The 20,030-nt window shown below is 39.1% G+C and overlaps 1 protein-coding gene across 1 annotated transcript; it reads left to right on the top strand.

Annotated features, from left to right (window-relative positions):
* Positions 1–3,700: 3,700 nt before the first annotated feature.
* Positions 3,701–11,311, top strand: LOC118798112 (lipopolysaccharide-induced tumor necrosis factor-alpha factor homolog). Its single transcript, XM_036557460.1, has 4 exons — positions 3,701–3,803; positions 5,453–5,758; positions 7,557–7,692; positions 10,126–11,311. The coding sequence occupies exons 2-4, from the start codon at positions 5,458–5,460 to the stop codon at positions 10,223–10,225; spliced, it is 537 nt and encodes a 178-aa protein (XP_036413353.1). The 5' UTR covers positions 3,701–3,803; positions 5,453–5,457; the 3' UTR covers positions 10,226–11,311.
* The last annotated feature ends 8,719 nt before the right edge of the window (positions 11,312–20,030 follow it).

The raw sequence follows: 20,030 nt of genomic DNA, 5'->3' as shown, positions 1-20,030 counted from the left end.
CAAACGTTAATTTAGGAATTTCATCTTCCAAAGTCTTATCTGACCTCAAGATAGGAAATCTTAAACTACTTAATCGAGGTTGATAATCTACTGCCATGTCGATAATCAAATAACCGATGAAACGTGCACAGCTGAAACGTAAAGACGCAATCAAAATAACAGAAAATTATACGTTAGTTAGTTAGACAGCTACTGTTACTGATGGAGAAGAGGTCAAAACAAAGCTAACGTGTGATGTACTGGAAAAAAAAGTCTGAAAAGTTAGGAGTATTGCGCCCCCTGCTGTTTAACAGAGTTAAGGGCTGTTAAAGCCACAGTAGGTAGGATTGAGAAGAGAGTGGACTTGGCTTAAAAATTTGAATGAGTACAACTTCCAGGACCCTCTTCCTCCCTCTCTGCTGTGCTCCAGGCCTGCCTCCAAAGCCCCTCACTGCAGAGGAGGCCACCACGCACGAGCAGGCTAGCAACCATGGCAACTGAAGAGGCCAGGTAGACAACACGGACCACACATGGCAAAGAACATGAACTGGGTTGCTTTTCTTTATTCGTCTTTTTCTGTTTACTCGCCTTTGTCATGTTCGCTGTTGTTGGCAGTTTTTACTTAATGGTTTTATGGTTTATACACCAGTGAAGATATCGAGTTGACCGAGTGAGAGCATGATCTTCCCAGATTATCCTGTGGTTCAGGGTGTCTATAATTCAATATTTCTCTGATCTACTCCCGGCGCAGTCAGGGCCGCCCCTATTGTGAATCGTAAATATTAAACATGTTCAGTATTTATGATTTGGTATCCTCCCGTTTGGGGTGGACGCCGATTCTCTGGTGTGAAACGCGATGTTAACATAATGCCAGAAGAACCGTCAACCAATAAAAGCTGAGCTGAACTGAACTTGTCGGTGTGTATGGGAGAAGTTGTAAGCATGGTGGCTAAATCGAGAACTAGTCACCTCATGTGTTCATGTATGTGTATGTATGTATTCACGTTGCAGTATGTATAAGCCCCCCTGTTTCCAGCCGTGGCTTTATCCACATTTTTTCGTCCGCCTGGCTTTTTCTGTGCAGAGAGCACAAACTTCCAGCATAGCAATAGCATTTCAGAGCTAAGAGATTTCTGTAATATGGTCGCTGGTCTTGTAAGACTGAAAATTACTGTCTGGGGGCATTGCCAAGATGGCGGTGGACAGACTTTCCTATAAAGAAAAAAGCCAAAGGCCCAGCCCTGGGTAAAGGCACAGACATCCATTAGATGTACCACTAGAAGTTATGTCTATTTATGTCTAGATATGAACATTTTTGAGAATCAGGGTTTTTCACTGAGCTACTGTTGTAATTCAGTCTTAAATTTATAGAATCTATGGGAGACGTAGTTGCAGTTATAATTTTTAAAATCTGGTTAAAATCTTTAACCAGAAAGGCTACCTGTGGAGTACAGAGGCAAATAAAAAATGCCTTTGTTCCATATGTTATGGAGGACACTGTAGATTATAAGGCAGGGCTGAAAACATACAGGTAGGCCCAACACACACACACACATGTACAATTACATGCAAATCATGTAAACAATATTTTAAAGGAAAATAGTACAAAGACAACATGTCAAGTGTTGAAACAGAGATATTTTATTGTTTTTTGAAAAATATTTGCCTATTTTTAATTTGATGCCAATAACATGTTTCAAAAAAGTTGGGACGGGGGCCTGTTTACCTACCTCTTCTTTTAACAACACTCTGTAAGCGTGTGGGAACGGAAGAGACACTGCTGTAGTTTTGGAAGTGAAATGTTTTCCCATTTCTGTTTGATACAGGATTTCAGCTGCTCAATCGTTCAGGGTCTCCTTTGTTGAACTGTGCCCTGATAACACGCTGAGTGGTCTTTAGCCCGGAGGACACAGTGTCCATGATCTCCAAAAAAAATTTCAAATATTGATTCATCGGACCACAGGACACTTTTCCACTTTACCTCAGTCCATTTTTAATGAGCTCGGGCCCAGAGAAGGTGGCAGCATTTCTGGATCCTGTTTATGTACAGTTTCTTCTTTATGTTTTAGAGTTTTAATTTGCATTTGTGGATGCAGTAATGAGCTGTGTTCACAGTGTTTTTCAGAAGTGTTTCTGAGCCCATGCAGTGATTTCCACTACAGAATCATATCTGTTTTTAATGCAGTGTTGCCTGAGGGCCCAAAGATCACGGCCAGCAAATACTGTTTTTTGGCCTTTTCCCTTGCATACAGAGATTTCTACAGATTCTCTGAATCTTTTAATGTTATTATGTACCGTAGATGATGAAAAGCAAAAGTTCTTTGCTGTTTAATGTTGAGAAACGTTATTCTTGAACTGCTGCACTATTTGTCCACATAGTCTTTCACAGAGTGGTGAACCCTCCTCATCTTTACTTCTGAAAGACTCAGCCTCTCTGAGATGTTTTTTATGCCCAGTCATGGTACTGACCTGTTGCCAATTAACCACCAGGTGTTTTTGTTTTTACACAACTTTACTAGGCTTTTGTTGTCTCTGTCCCAACTTTTTTGGAACGTGTTGTTGGCATCAAATTCAAAATGGGCAAATATTTTTCAAAAAACAATAAAATTTCTCAGTTTCAACATTTGATATGTGTTCCATTTTCAGTTAAATATATGGTTTTAAATGATTTTCACATTATTGCATTTTGTTTTTATTTACATTTTGCACAACGTCCAAACTTTTTTGGAAATGGGGTTATATATGGCTCTGCCCAGGTCTACACATGGCTAAAAGGACAATAAGAAGGAACCAGTTCTCCTGTACACGTATAGTACTAAGCTAGTGTTTCATTAAGATAAATCACATTTGCAACTGAGCAGGTTATCAGCTTAGACTACTGGACACATGCCACTAGAGGGCCATCAACCAGTACAAATTTATAACAGGTGGGTTGCTACTACCGATTAAAATGTAAACGAAGTCATTCCGAGTAGTTTGGTGTGAAATGCTCCGTTTTAGAAAAATGAATCGACGTCTGAAGAGTTTGCCTCTAATATATGTGCAAGACAATAATGGTAAAGAAAAACAGTCCCCAAAGAAAACTTTTTTTTTCAGATTTACTGTCAACATTACATATAAAAACTCAGAAGTAAAATAAATAAATAAACTATAAATAAAATGACTATATTTGTGTTGTAGACATTGTGACCCCTGGTTTCAGGCACCAGACAGTACATTCATAATCGTTTCATATAAAAAAAAATTCAATCAACTCTTCAGATCTTCTGGTTCCTATCACCACCACTGTGAACAATTCTGACTTGGTTTCTCTACAGTGAATCATTTTACATCAAACCACTCTGAGTGACTTTGTTTGGTGGAATTCCCCTTTATTTTTTGGTCTCACAGACCCTAAAATTACCAGGACATCAGAAAATGAATGCAGCATGAATCAATGACAGTCCATTTATTAGCTCGCTGATGAGTCTTGACTGGCTGTGCGGGTTGCAGTTCACTCTTCATGTCCAGGACACCAGAAGTGATAAGGCCGTTTATTGGTGAAACATAAACAGCTATAAAATAATTCCAATTAAAGATGTGGAAATGGCCTATGGACAGTTTAGTGGTCATCAGTCAGTCTATTGAAAGATACCCTATTCTAAGTGACTCTGCTCTACTGTCCCTCCCACCATCTTGGTCTTCTGCTTTCTTTCACTTTCTCCCTGTTAGATAAATCACATTCCTCTGTTGTGGGCATGCAAGTGTGTCCTGCATTGCAGCTAAAGCTGAACAAACTAACAATCCAGATCTCCTGAAATCTCTGCGGAACACACAAAAGGCAGGTATGTGAGCCGCGAGAATCTGCGTGTATATTTGTGTACATTTATGTATCTGTGTTTGTAAAAGATAAGGACATTATTTATTTTAGGGTTGTTTAAGAATGTTAAACAAGGCAATATTACCCAAATGAGAACTGTGAGTTTTAGAGAGGAGGCTGAATATTAATTCTATGAAATTTAGCAAATTATTCATGAATATGATTGAAATTTGAACTACAGCAGTACAGTGGTTGAATGTTGTAGAATATAGAAAGTGTAGAAAGTGTACTTGTTGAAATCGCTCAGTGAAAGCGTATAGCATCTCAAAACATATATATATATATATATATATATATATATATATATATATATATATATATGTCTTTTATCTATTTTAAACCATGCAAACATTCAGTCATTTAACACTGTGACTTAAATGCCACCAGACTTGCTGGTCAGGATGGCACAGATACAACTGTTTATCCTCTTACAACAGTACAGCCAAGTCCGCACGTCTACAATAACCTCTGATATACAGTATCTCTTCTGACTGTGAATGGAAGTTGTACACTCTGCTCTACCACTTGAGTGTCTCATGTCTGTAAACAAACTAAAAATTGGAAAATGAAAATAAGTACCAAAAAAATGTGGTTTGTAAATTCACTTTAAAGACAAGAGTTTTAATAGCTTTCACTTTTAACTTCACTGGATTTGGTAAATATACGCTTCAGAACTTGTGGTCTGAAATTTCAGACAAAGAACGTTGTGCAATATTTAAGAACATCTTTAACAGGTCATGCCATTTTATATGCTTGAATACCAAAGAAGCATTCAGGAAAGAGCTAGTCCCGCATGAGCAATGATGGGTCGAGACTCACCTCTTTGCCAAAAAATGTGCGAGAACAACATTCCTCAGAGAGCATTTGCAAGGTTGGTATAGTGTAGTGGGTAACACCTCTGCCTTCTATGCTGTAGACTGGGGTTCTTTCCACTGCCTGGGTAAGCACCCTACACTATACCAATAAGAGTCCTTGGGCAAGACTCCCAACCCTACCTTCACCTGCCTGTGTAAAATGATCAAATTGTAAGTGGCTCTGGATAAGAGCGTCTGCCAAACACCATAAATGTAATGTAAATTTTAAGTAGTTCACCTTTGACGGTGCACAAAAGATTGAAAGGCTGAAAAGTTTCATGCTTCCATGATGGAAAATTTTCATAAATCGCTGTCAATAAATACTGCAGGGCAGTACTGAGCACAGCAGAATTCATATGTCAACAACATCCAGAAAAGGAATGATAAACAATGTACTGTGGTCTGACGAGTCAACCTTTCAGATTGTTTATTTTTACGTAAGTTATGAACGTCATGTTCTCTGTGCTGAAGAAAAAAGAACCCTCCAGTATAAAGTTCAAGTGCTAGCGTCTGCCATGGTATAGGGGTGTATTAGCGCCTATGGAATAGCTGACTTGCACTGTAAAAATGTGTTGGCAAGCTGATTTCATTCATGTCAGAAGAAGAGATCAACATGTAGCAGAGCAAAAATAAAGAGTAAATAAATTATTTAAAAATAAATCATGATGCTCATTAATATATTGTACTGGGGGCTGCTCGAGATCCCCTGGACATGTTCCCCTTTCTCTGTGTGATGGATTTGTGTCTCACTCCTCCACAGCTGTAATGGATGACCCACTGTACGAAGAGGTACCAGATCATCCTGAAATAAAGGTAATCCAGCCAGCACCCACGCCTGCAGTAATCCAGACACAAGTTCAGCCAGAGGTAACAGTAATCCAGCCGGCTCCTCCAACTACAGTAATACAGACACAAGTTCAGCCTGAGGTAACAGTGGTCCAGCCGGCACCTCCAACTCCAGTAATACAGACGCAAGTTCAGCCTGAGGTAACAGTGGTCCAGCCAGAGCCCGTGCCAGCAGTGGTCCAGCCTGCAGTTCAACAAGCTGTAGTAGTAAACAGTATGGGTGAGTGTTCAATAGTTTGTTGGTGTGTACCTTCCAAAGCATCTGCCCTGTTATCTGAAAGTTGCAACTTTGATCCCTAAAGGGTCGAAGCCATCCATGGCCAGGAGTCCAAAAAAGCAGTACTGTCCTTGCTCTCTCTGAGTGGGCAGGGAGACCCTCCTTCTCCCCATCACACAGTGTGATGCTAGCCAATGTGGGTGTCTGTCAGCTGACATAACAGAATTGGCATTTAGCGTTCTCTTCCAAGTACGCTGAGCTGTCCAATTATCCCGCATGGAGGAGGAATGTGCTAGCCTTCACCTTATCTTGTGTGACAGAGGGGGTAAAAATTTTTGGGGGGAAATCCCCCCCACCCCCCCAAAAAAAAAAACAATCAGTGTAGTGTGTACTTGTGCTTTGCTCTGAGATTTAGAAGAGAATGCAAATGTGTAAAACGTCGTTTAATGCACCATCAGGTGGCCACCCAAAGTGTTACTATACAAAATTTTGTCATTTTAAACCATTTGGAAAAAATTCTGTAGCATTTTTTTTATTATACTACATTTTAGTGTTGATATGAATGAGGTCTTAACTAGTCAGCTTATTAAACAGTAGGTGCTGGTTTATCAGGGAAGAAATCTGGAAAGCACTGTTTAAATTCACAGTTAGTTAGAACTAGAATTAGATCAATGTTTCTCTGTTCTGATCGTGGGACCCCCTGCCCTGCAAATTTGGGTGTTCTCCCTGCTGTGATTCACCCGATCCAACTAATCAGCATATTAACACTTTAAAGCTGTGCAAAAAACATGGCTATTTCCGCCATTTAATCTGCACTTCATTATTAACGGAATTTATTTGATATGCAAAGAATGCAACATAACAAAGATGAAAATTTGTACATTTTTAATTAGCAAGATATCAGAGACATTTTTTCATTATTCTGATTAAACAAATACAAATGTGCTCTTACTGATGTGAATCTGAATGAGCTTGTGCAATGAAGAAGAGTTTATGTTGTAGTTCAGTAAGTTTCAGTCTCAGACACTCTGCACACAGAAGCACACAGACTGTCTGATGTAAACGTCACACAGAAATCACCACTACCTCTCACAGGCTCTGGTTATCTGTGCTTCCGTCCGCTGGTTCATCAGTCCGATAGGAAGCAAAACACTAGCATCCGTAGATATGCGGATGCATCTTTACTCACCGTTAAGCCTTTCAGAGCGACATACAGGCCTCGTCGCTGAACAGAGACATTCATAATATTCAATTTTAAACATTTATTCCTGAATTTAGTTTGAAACTGTAGGTAGCAAGTAGATGAGATCCGTGTGTCTGTGCTGATCGCTACGCCACTTTGTTTAACAGTGTTATTGCACATATTGTGTCTGATTGGTTGTTTTGTATGTCAGTCAAACTGCCCTTTCCTGTCAGAGACAGTGGTTCTCAAAACGTACCTGGTCTGAATTTTGAGCCTGTATTTCAGTACAGTCAGCTTGCAGTGGAGCTGGTTTTGATTACTTGTAGTTATTTCCACACCAATAAAGTAATTTGGGCTTTGTGGTAAGCAGAAAAACTGATTTCTGTCCTCTCCAGCCTGTTCACTGCAGTTTTTACCACTGCTGTATTTCAGGCGCTGTCCCTGTCTAGTCAACTGCTGCCCACAGCGCCCACTAGTGGATTTATTAGTTGACCAGTGTATTCAAGCCTTACTGCAAAGCAAATCATCACTGTTCATAAACTAAGGAAATGTGAATGCTGCTTTAGCTGTTAATGTGAAATGTGTGTGTGTGTGTGTGTGTGTGTGTGTGTGTGGCAGTGTCTAAGCCTAATCTGACAGATATACCTGGACAGTTCCGGTGCCCTGTCTGCCAGCTTGATGTTGTCACGGTGATAAGATTCCTCACTGATACGACAGTCGCCTGCAACCTTTTTGGAAGTCATTGTTCTTTCACGTAAGATGTGTCATACACACACATAGAGGTCTGCTACCCAACTCCAGCCTGACGGGGCCCAACAAAACACAGATTCTAGCTCATTTTTTACATATCACATGTGTTTGGGTCAGGCTTGAGCTTTCTGATGAAGTAGGTCTTATGTATTTACTATAGTTGCGCTTAGAATAGCTCTGGATTTCAAAGACAGGGTGAATGTGCCCCTGAATGAATCCATGGATGAGAGGGATGCGTTGTGCTGGTGAACTTTCCACTTATTTGTTGTTACGACCCCTGGTCTTCAACTGCTGTCTGCCGCTTTGTGTGTTTTCTGTGTTTCTGATGAAGTATGCGTGACTAGCTGAATAGGGGACCCTCCTGTATAAAAGGCGCCACCAAACTCTCTCCCATCCACGTAGTGGCTTGGCGACCTCGTATATCCCGGATGAGCCCCTATACTCTCAGAAAAAAAGGTACTAAAATGTCACTGGGGCAGGACCCCTCTCGTCACTGGGGTGGTTCCCTCAAGGGTGCATCTCAGTACCTTTAGTCAGGGAACATAACTGAACCATAATCTATTGAAATTATATTCTAAGCTGTACTCCACACACCCCGTCTCGTCTCCAGGACTTTTATTTTATTGTTCTGTTTTAAAACATTCGGTTATGAAAAGATACAAATACGAACTTTTCACCTGGAAAAACATAATTAGGTTCACAATTGGACCTTAAAACCTCTGTTGTACCTTTGAGGGAACATTGACATTGTTTGTACCTTGATGAACGAAAAATATACCTGCACAGAACCTTTATTTCGAACAGTGTAGTTCTGTTATGGTCTGACCCCAGACAGGGGTCGTCAGGTCGCCAAGCCACTAAGTGGGGAGGGAGCCCTGAACCTCGCCTAGGTATGAAAATAACACAAGAAATCAGCTTGTGTTTATATTTTCCTTACAAAGTTTCAACAGGAAGTTAGTGTTAAACTAGATGGGATAGTTACTACAGGAACGAGCATGTGCCAAAACAATAAACAAAACTACTGAGCATTTTATAATTAACTTAACCTTAAAATACAGTAAAACAAAAATACAGCAAGCTACCTCAACTCCCTACTTAACAAACCCAAGAAAACGTAATCAAAACTAAAAGTGCTCATTCCCTACTTTTCCCAAATTCACAGAGTTTAAGAGAGTTTAACCTGGAAAATCTGTCTTTAGCTACAGAGCACCAGCGGGCTGGACCTCATTAGCACTAAAGCTCAGCTCGCTGGTGTCACTCAGACATTTTAAACTTTTACATCTTTAATTTTCAATTAATTTTACTCTTTAACCACCTCCACTCTGCCTGCAACTGTTTTACTTGATTTACACTATTATTGTCTCATTTTCATTAGTTTATTTTATTTTTTCCTATTTATTTGTTTATTTATTATTATTCATATTCCTATTCGTTTTAATTATAACATTTTAATATTCCAGTCATTTTAATCTTAGTTTCTTTTTTTATCTTTTCCTCCTTTTGTTTTATTTAACTTTTTTTGATTTTATTAACTTTTACCTTTTAGTTACGCTTTAATTATTGTTTTATATTTTCTACTGTTCTTTCTGTATTTTTATTATTAATGTTTCTTCGTTTTTTTTATACTTAACTGATTTGACATTCGTCATTTTTATCATTAAATTTACTTTGATGCGTTCTTACACATTATTAATCCCTTTCTCCTGTATCAACTCGGCAACACTGTAAATGAGGGTAACCCTCAATGTTCTCCGAGGTTAAATAAAGGTTAATTGATTGATTAACAAGAACCCTACACTATACCAATAAGAGACCTTGGGCAAGACTCCTAACATTACTTTTGCCTACCTGTGTAAAATGATCAAATCGTAAGCCGCTCTGGATAAAGAGTCTGCTAAAATGCCGTAAAAGTAAATGTCTGGACAGGCGTACTTCCAGGTGAAGTTGGGAGAGCCCTGAAGGCCTCCCCAGGTCACAGCACTTGTGAAGCATTTCCGCATCAGTAACAAGAGTAGCAGCAAAAGCGACTTTAGCGCAGCGTGGCTCATGTTAACCCTTGCTCAGAAGAGGGCAGATGCTGTTCCCTGCCAGGTACAATCAGCAACTCCACAAAAAGTTCCTGATAATCAATACTCTTAGTTCATTTATGTGCAAAACAGCAGCAGATCCCAGCATGACATCAACTCAAGCTCTTAATAAGAAAGCGACGAGCAGGAAGATCGCGTCCGTGATGATCCCTCTCTGTTAACATGCATGACAGCAGGTTCAGGTCGGGTTTTAAATTTTAGCAGTACGAGTTGGGCCGGCCCGAGTCGGTTTTCAAAGGGGACGGGTTGGGTTCGGGCTTCAATTTAATACCCAGACCTCTAATAAACCCACTTTCACTCTCACATTGACACACATGCACCTTCACTGTTCCTCTGTTGTGTCTCCACAGCATTTGGCCGTGCTGTCTGGTTCCGTTTCATTCCTGTCATGACGTGGAACACACCTGCCCCAACTGCAAGAACGTCCTCTACATTTACAAACGAAACTGACCACTGTCCAACTTTGTGGCACCGTCCTATTCGAGAGCTGTATTTTAGTGAAGTGATGCTCGCTTTGTTTGTGACAAAGACATTTACAGCAGTGCTCACCCCTTCTAGTCTCTTATAGTCATTACTTTTACTAAACGAATGAGGACCATGTGTTAACAGAGCCGTGTCCATTTGGCTAGCTTTTTATCACTGACCTACACATACAAGAGACATGGCCCTATTCTGTAATTACAGATGACTTACATGGGCAAATGTATGACCAGGATGTGTGATTGACATGTATTTTAACAATGTTTAATAACATTTTTAGATCAATATGGCCAAAGCAGATTTAATGGTAACACATTCTATGAAGCCAATATTCATAATCCATTATAAATGCACTTATAATTCTGTAACTTGGTAAAAATTCTTTGTAAGCATATTTATAAACTCTAATAATGCTTTAAGGCTTTAATAATGAACTATAAAAACTTTGGTGACTTATAAACATGTAGTAACACAAGTTTACCTTCTGATTAAATTTAAGCAGATGAAGACCTGAGCATAACTGGAAAGCACCTATAATATATTTTAAAATGATGCTATTTTGGACTGTTTAAGTGTCTGTCAGTGGGCACCCTATAATATACTGTAATGTTTTATAATGGTTAATATGTGTTACAGGTGCTTTAGAATTATGTGCAGGTCATTATATGTTTAAAAGGCATAGAAATCAAGTCTGAAACTTTGTGGTAGGCGAGTCTGAGTCAAAACCACTGTGATAATCAACTCCATGTCAAGAAAAAGAAGGGGAGAAAACTGTTTCTAGTTCATTGTACATTGTTCATTGTATCATTCACTATGCATAATGCATATTCATAAATAACATTATATTTTGTAATATAAAATATTAAATAATATATAGCCTGCACTCTGTCCACCTTACTCTGAGATCGCTGAGGTACACACGATGTTGAGACTGAGAAAAGACAGAGGCTGTTAATTTACGGCACATGTGTCAGGCTCCAGTCCTCGTGGGCCAAAACACTGCAGACTTCAGCTCACCGCCTCATTAAACACACCTGATTCAGCGCAGCAGCTAATTAGCAAGGCCTTCATGAACTGAATTCAGAACATTAGATGAGGGTAAACGCTGATCTCCGTAGCACTTTGGCCCGGAAGGTCCCCAGTTTGACATGCTTGATTTACGGTTTCGAGCGCTACAACACTAGATCCAGGCCTGACTAACACACTTCCACACATCACATTGTTTATTACAATGTTTATTTGTTTGTGTTTCTTTCTGAACAAGTAAATGCTCACCGGCCAGATAAACAGCAGATTATATAGTTCTTGCAATTTCTTCTTTTTTACAAAAATATACAAAGCTTTCCTTAATCCTTCGAAACCTAATATGCATTTAATCTCTTTTGAAGTGTCTAACGTGAAGACTGTGAATGTGAATGTTTGCTTTCAGTAACTTTTAAAACCTGTCAAACGGCTGTCCAGAGAAGGAGCGAGTTCCACGGCGTTCCAGCGCTACAGGAATGTAGATTTTGTTCCATTACTCTACAGTTTCAAACGCTAGTAAAGGCTAAAGTGCTATCGCTTTCACACTTTCACAAGACTTTTAATGTAATATGATCATGGAAAGTGAAAGTTAATTAAATATCAACTTATTTTCTACAGAACACACTGTAAGCTTGTTTTATTGACATGAAATCCACAGTGTGTTTTTGATTTTTTATTCTGTGATTAAAAAGTTCTTGGGGGAGGGGGACTTTGGGGGTCTTAGTTGTGAAGCTAACCCTGCCGTGTGTTGGTTGGGCATCAGCCTTGCTGGCTCAAAATTCAAAATAGCCATATTACAGCCACTAAGAGAAAGATAAAAAAAGTGAATAACACAATTTAGTAACTGGAAAACACAGCGACAATAGTTACTTTGGTTGTACATAACAGTGAAAATCTCTGGAAGTCTTTGTCTGACTGTGTATTAATTGTGTATTAAAATTAGCAGAAAACTGTCATATTAAAGTATAATCTCTGTAAAGAGCTGTCTAAACTTTTGCATTTGACTGTACATTAATTGCACTGAATAAAAGTAAACTTAAATGTGCCACAGAATGGCAGAAACACATTATCTAGGCCGCGTGTCCTCCTGGGTCACGGGGGATGTGGCACCACGATGGCTCATACAGAAGCATGTCGAAATAGACACAGGTAGACAAATGAAAGGAACCTCAGTGTAAATAAACAAGGTTGTCACTATTTAGTTAGCTATGCTAGTTACTTGGAACTTGCTAGTTTATAACTCAGCCTATAGTAGCAGCTTACTTTTCATCTCGACAGCAACACAAAGTAAATCACAGTTGTTACCTCACCATGAAACTTTAAGATGATCTGGCTTCAACTGTCAAAGAGTGGATAAAACCACACAGAATGGCTACTTTCATGTTGCTAACAACTACAATTTAAAGTTGTCTGGGATCCTCTTAAAGATCTGGTCTCCTACTTACTAGCTTGTTTAGAATATTTTCCATTTCGCCTTAAACGGTGCCACAATTATGTTTTGGCGCCTGTACAAGCCGAAGTGAACATGTTGAGAGTGTTCAACAATTTTTAGAGTTTGTGAAACCGAGGTCCATGATAGATTTACTGACACTCGAAATGTTTGAACAGTTTTATGTATGATATCATATTAGCAGATGTATTCTTAGCAGTTTTGTTGGTTTCTGTTAATGAGTTCTTATTTTTCAGCTTCAAATAAAATACATTTTGGGTTGTAAAGGCGTTATTCTTCAGATTAACTGTAAAGTTTGCAAGTATTTGTTATTCTAACCATGACAGTGTTTTGTGTTCAGGTTTATCTGTCATAAACTACCCCCTCCTGGCCCTGTGCGGTACTGCACATGGATAGACAGATGTGCTTCTGTCTTTTCCAGCTCCACTCACTCCTCCGCTACACACACACCTGTGACTCAGCCTAGGACTAATTAACACTCCTCCATCTACCCCTTTGTTTTCCCTGTTACTTTGTGAGGTCTCAGTGTTGATAACCTGAGTTCTGAGCCTCTTTTCTTTGTGTTGCTGGTCTTTCTGTTTTTTTCTTTATTTGGATCTGTCTCTGATTATACCTGCCTGTGTTTTGACTGCAGTCTGTTGTGACAATGACCCCTGCCTCAAATAAAGACATTTTTCATGCTCAACCGACTAACATGCCTCTGATCAGGTTAATCTGTATTACCAATACAAAGTAAACGATTGTTTGTGGTCAGCTTCTGAGCAGCTCCTGATGTCAATGCAGCCTAAATGTTTAAAGTAAGCAGTTGTATGTCATTTATACTTTGAGTTAAGGCTGATACTTCTGCGTCTGTGTATCTATAAACATGCACGGGTGTCTGCCAACTTACTTGAATGTGAAAAAAAAAGTAATTTCATGACACTTGAGGACATTTTCTTGATAAACAACAAGTATCACAATACATGACTTAAACAGACTGAAAAACACTAATAGTGTCACATTTAACTTACTAGTATTAAAAACTGCAACGTACAATGATTTTATTCAATGTTTCTCATACTGCACTGCAATAAATTCAATTAAACAGGACTAATCATTCTCTCTTTGGAATGAAACAAGCAGTTGGTCAGCATTCTTCAAGTACAGATATCCACAATGTGCTCAGAAAAGCATATTCTGATGTAATTTATCACAATAACGATACATATTGTCTTGAATGTGTGCGCTAAGGGACGGCATCCACACCAAACTATGAGCCGTATAAATGTTTGTAATGTCACGCCTCTTCTGCCAACCCACCCTCAAACTGTTCCCTTTGATTTTGCACTATTTCTGGTTGGGGTTGTGTATTATTTGGCTCTTGTCCCACCACCAAAACTACTGGAGAGCCAACAGGTGTCTGCTTGAGGCACAGCTCTGCAGACTTGCTCGGCATGTAGTTCAGATTCGGAGAGGCTTAAATCAGCCTTTAGTGGTGCTTGGTTCTTTTAAGATGATGGTTCCTAAAGTTTTTACAGTCCTGTACCCCCTCAGACTTTAACCGTCCTGGACTGGGTTGCATAAGTTTGGGTATAAAGTCTAGTAACGACAAACTAATGTGCACATCGCTTTAACAGGATGTTAACACGTTTAGAACCAATCTATAAACATGCTTCCATGGAAACACAGCGACTTTTTCCATGGAGAAATCTCCAGTATAGAATAGTACAATGCCATTGTCTGAATTAGTTCATATTGCTTTGCGACAACCAAACATGCAGCTTCTTTAAACAAGGGTTTCTGACCAACAGACACAGCAGCAGCATCAGTTTAGATGTTTGAGCAGCTGCTGAGTCTCACTGAGCTGGAGCTATGGGTGCTCAGCTTCATGTTCAGAGCTAAAACCAGAGCGATGATTAGAGCTGTGAGTAAAATCACAGCGTATAGCATTTGGTGTTTTTAGCTTTGTTTACCAAAAAAAGTGGTTTCAATTGGTTCCCTTAACACTAAATATATGTAAATATTTAGTAGATACTAAGCTCAATGTTAAAACTAGTGTGTGTGGTGTAACCCGTTTTGATGTAGTAACGTGCAAACCAGAACTCAGTAAACAATTGTGTTACAACTAGCCAACAAGTCTGAACTTATGTTTGGCTGGTGCAACCTCCCCCTGCTGCCTACCCCTCTTACACATGCGTACACTGCCATGATACAGACATTTAGACTTCTAAAATCAACCCTCTTAAATACTAAACATGTTTAAAATGCAATGACACAACACACTAGAACTGTTCCAAATAATACTGAACATATACACAATGTTAGGGATTCTGTAAGACCTGTACTACAGGTGTGGTTCACTCTGGAATGCTGGTCAGATCGCAGTGATGAGAGGCACACATGTGAGAGTTGGAGAGAAATGAACAGTGAACAACAAAATATTCAGAAACGAGTGTCACAGGTCAGATACAGCACAGTCACAGAAAGTCACAGGGACAGATCTTCTCACTGTAGGAATCTACCAGAGAAGAGTCTGTAAATGGGCAAGCAACGGCATCAGAGATCCCACATTCAAAAAGTCTGGAAAATTACATCGGGGTATTGGAGCCCCAACTATTTTTCATATTATAGCCAAATAAACCACTTTAATTCAAAATATAATAAAATATAAATCATATTTTTTTACATTTTTAACTAATTTAATTAAAAATATTACAATTCAAAGCTGAACTGAGGGACCTCCAAAACAGGCTAAAACTGCATTCTGTGCCTGCTGTGAAAAGAGGTTAAGGCAAACAGTTGCTGCAAAATTTTTGCAGCCATGTAAAAGTCATGTAATTAGTGACTGTGCATTGCTTTGCAATGTATGTCGATGTTATCTTTTCTTGCAGTTTTTGAGATATCAGCAGTGTTCCAACTCCAGAATGTTCGGTCTGCTTGGGAATGATGTGCTTCTACACAGCTTTTTATCAAATGTACAGTTTTCATACCATGACTGCTAAATGATGATTTTTTTTTAAACCAGAGGAATAAATGCTGGAATTGTGTGGCCAAAAGTTTGTGCACTCCACTAAAAAGCACACTAGTAACATCCTAGTATACATGTAGGACACCACAGCAACAACCTAGCAACAACCAAGAATACCATAGCGTCCACCTAGCAGCACCTTAAGAACCCTTTTAGATACCCTCACAACCACCGAGCAACATCATAGCACCTACTTAACGCCACCATAGCTACCACCTGGGATACCATAGCAATAGTCTAGCAACAACTTAGCAACCACCTAACAACATCTTAGCAATCACCTGGGATACTATAGCAACGGCCTAGCAACAACTTAGCAACCACTTTGGGGACAACAGCAACCACCTAGCAATATCCTAGCAACTCCTAAACAGCTGGTCAATGCACTGCAAACAGAACAAAACTGCAATGGTGTTTTACTGACATTACTCCCCACCAAAAAACTGCAATGACGTCTTTCCTGCAGCCATTATACTTCTCTTTTTATCTGTCCATCTGTTTGTCTCATTTTATCTTCCTTTCAGTCTCTTTCTTTCACTCACCTGGTAACTCTCACGAGGGAAACATCAAAATCACTACTGTTACTTCTCAACCCTGAAAACACAGGTATGGGACTGTTCATATATATGTGTGCATGGTGGTGTTCTGTTGGTGCTGGTGCTCAGGTAAAAAAATAAAGTGAACTAAAATAATTAATCAGGTTTTATATGCTGATATAATCATAATTAGAACTTGCCATTTGTTTAAGTTTATTGTGTTTAACCACATCTCTATCTATCAGTTCCATACACAGAATTAGAATAGCAATAAAATGGAAAAAGCTGTGTCGCTGCAACGTCATGCAAACCAGATGATACTTGAAATGTGCAACAATAGCAGAACAATAGAGAAAGTCGGAATGAACAAGAGACAAAGACAAATACGGTCTTACAGTTGTATGCAAAAGTTTAGGCACCCCCAAATTACATTTTGAAGTTGCAGTTATCAGTGGTGATAAAAGAAGAGCTATCATTTTAACTCGCTGCAGCTCACTGAAACAAGCAGAGCAATTGTTGTGAAAATGTTATGTTAAAGTGCAGGTCCTGACCTTTCAATCCGTACCATGTTTGAGATTGTAAATATAAGGGGAGATATTTTATTATGATTTGAATTTGAGGAAAAGTTTTTGTTCATTTTTTAACATCAAAACAAACAGTATAAAGTCAGAAGTGCAGACTCCAAACTGTCGATACAGAATGTGAATGAAATTTAAATATAATGCACTTCGTTAAGGGTTCAGACAATAAGACATAAAGGTAAATAAGTAAGTGTGAGTCTCATCCTTCCCTCTGCTATTCTCTAGTTGTGTGAGCATGCAGAACATATCAGCTCCCCCGTATCCTGGCCCACCTGTGGGCCTCCAGTACCCCAATGCTGTACATCAGGGAGCCTTCGTCAACCAGCAACAAGCGTACATGCACCCTGTCAATGCTCAGGTAAAGCCCGCTGAGCGGCTTTATGCAGATGTTTATACCTCTTTTAATGGTTCTGCTGCATTTTTCCCCTTAATCGGTGGTTTAATTATCCAGTTATAAAACTTTATATATATTATTCTATAACCATTATGAATTATTGTTCTAAATAATCTCTATGAGTTATAACTACTCTAAATTATTCAGTAAATACTATGAATTACTCAGTATCTACTATAAAATATTCAGTAATGTTGACATATTGTTCAGTAATTGCTATTAATTATTTGCTGATTTACATGAAATAAACAGTAACTGCTATAAATTATTGGGTGATTACTATAAAATGAATCTCATAACTGTCATATGAATGTGAGGGGTTAAAATCAACTGGCGACAACTGGAATGTTCCTCAAACCAATTCTCTCTCTCTCTCCCTCTCTCTCTCATACAGGGCGCTCCCAATGCAAACGTCCAGTATCCGACAAACCCCAACTACTATCCTGAACACACAAAACAAGGGTAAGTGTGAGTGTGAGTCTGAAAAACTGCTGCACTGAATTCACTACATTTAAAGATTCTTCATTTCCACATGAAAAAAAAACTGTATCTACACCAGAACAATTATGCCAAGTGTAAGTAAACTGAAGGACAGAGTTATTCAAGAGGAAATGATGTACACATTTAAATCAAGGAAATTTAAAGACACTAAATCGCTTTTTCCAGGGTTGGCAGTCTGCTGAATCTGCTTCTTCATATCTTTGTAAACACTTTTTCTCTATGAGGGACTAAAAATGATTTTAGTACATAAATAAGAATAAATGAACAATAGACTGTAGATTGTCTACAGTCATAAAAAGTTAGTTGTAAAATGACACTGCATGCTTTCACTTTTACTAATAATGCCTTATCTGTTAGTTTGGTTGGTGACCTGACATAAAAGAATGACACCAGACCTGCTTATCAGACTGATGTCTTGCGACAAAGAGACAGAGAAAGAGAAAGAAAGACAAATGTCTGGTGGTTAAAAACTGAGAGAAAAGACGTGATTTTATGATAAATTACTAATATACAGTCACCTCCGGAGTTATTAGCATGCCTTAATAAACTGGACAGAAATCTTAGAGATCTTACCGAAATCTTTCCAATAAGAGTGGTGTTTTATTTTAAGAACAAATGTTATGTATTAAAATAATTAGAAAATGATCACCACCAAATAATATTTTAAATAAAACCAAATAATTGTGCATCTTTTGGGAAAAATCTTTCTGCTGCAAGTCTCTGAGAACTCTATTGTTGTCCGTTTCCTATTTCTTTGGGGTATGAATATGAGGTTACACACATGAAAAACTATGTCTTCCATCAACACGGGTAAAACCAATAGGCTGTCAACTCAACTGAGACAGAAGGCCGTGGAGCTCTACAGAATAGACTGTAAAACAGTAGTAGTCCGTTGAAATTACCACTAAGCACAGTCAAGGCCATAATAAAGAAGTGTGAAAAGCATGGAGCAGTTGAAGCTTTGCCAAGAGGATGCATCAGCATACTGCTCCCATGTACAGATGGCAAGAAAGGCAAAGCGCAACACAAAAACCACAGTTTCACAACTGCACAGGCTGGTTAAATCTTGGGATTTTCAAATTTCAAAATTTCACCTCCATGACTAGAAGATTTCTGTAAGAGTTCCTCAATAGAAACCCTCCAACAAGCAAGCCACAAAGTGCAGTTCCTAAACATTACAAAATGTCATTGGAAATACAAATGAATCCATGTTTTGTGTTCAGATGAGACAAAAACTGGTGGTAGCGAGTACAGACTTTGAAACCAACCCCTTCGTGGGAACACTCACCAGATTAGCGTGTGGATTTCCCGGAGGACGACTTTTTGATCATGGACCCCATCGTCACTTTTGATTAAAAAAGGGGACTGCATGCAATGAAAGGCACCTGCCACCTGCCACTGTCAAATTTGGTGGTGGATTATTAATGTTTTGAGGCTGTTTTGCTGCTAGTGATCCAGGGGCTGTTGTGTACATCAGCGGCATAATGAATTCCCGTAAATATTAAGATATCTTGGCCCAAAATCTGTCTGCCTCTGCCAGAAGGCTGAAACTTGGCTGTGGGGTGATATTTCAGCAAGATAATGACCCCGAACACATATAAAAATCCACACAGAAAAAGTTATGGGAACAGAGTTTTGCAGTGGCCCACTCAGTCTCAAGATCTCCCATTAAGATTACATTTACAGCATTTTGCAGATGCTCTTATTTTGATCATTGTTTACATAGGTAGGCAATGGTACTACCAGAGGTCTTGCACAAGGACTCTTATTGGTATAGCATAGGGTGCCTGCCCAGACAGGGGCTCAAACCTCAGTGTACAACATGGGAGTCAGAGGTGTTACCCACTACACTGTACCCACCAAACTGAAAACCTGTGGTATGCACTGAAGAGAACAGTCCACAAGCAAAGATGCAAGAATATCAGGGGACTGGAAAAGGGAACAAGATCCCTCAACAAGTGGTAAAATAAAAATATGCAGCTTAGCCATTTGTTTAAGCCAGGGGTCGGCAACAGGCGCCTCCAGAGCCCCATGCGGCTTTTACTGCTCTGTTGCGGCTCCACAGCAAAATAATCCTCCTTTGTGGTAAAATAAAGCTCTGCTGATCGTTCAACACAGTTTTAACAATAAATGGTCCAAAACTCTGTAGTTGTAGACTGCTGCGCACATAGCAACACAGAAAACAATCTTGCCTGGCTAGTAGCTAACAAAACGTCAAAAAGAAAGATTTAAGACGAACATCGATCATTTGGAGACAAATGGACTTATTTGCGTTTACAAGCA

Source organism: Colossoma macropomum, unplaced genomic scaffold, assembly GCF_904425465.1.
Source record: "Colossoma macropomum unplaced genomic scaffold, Colossoma_macropomum, whole genome shotgun sequence".
Lineage (NCBI taxonomy): Eukaryota > Metazoa > Chordata > Actinopteri > Characiformes > Serrasalmidae > Colossoma > Colossoma macropomum.
This window is presented reverse-complemented; position numbering and strand designations above follow the sequence as displayed.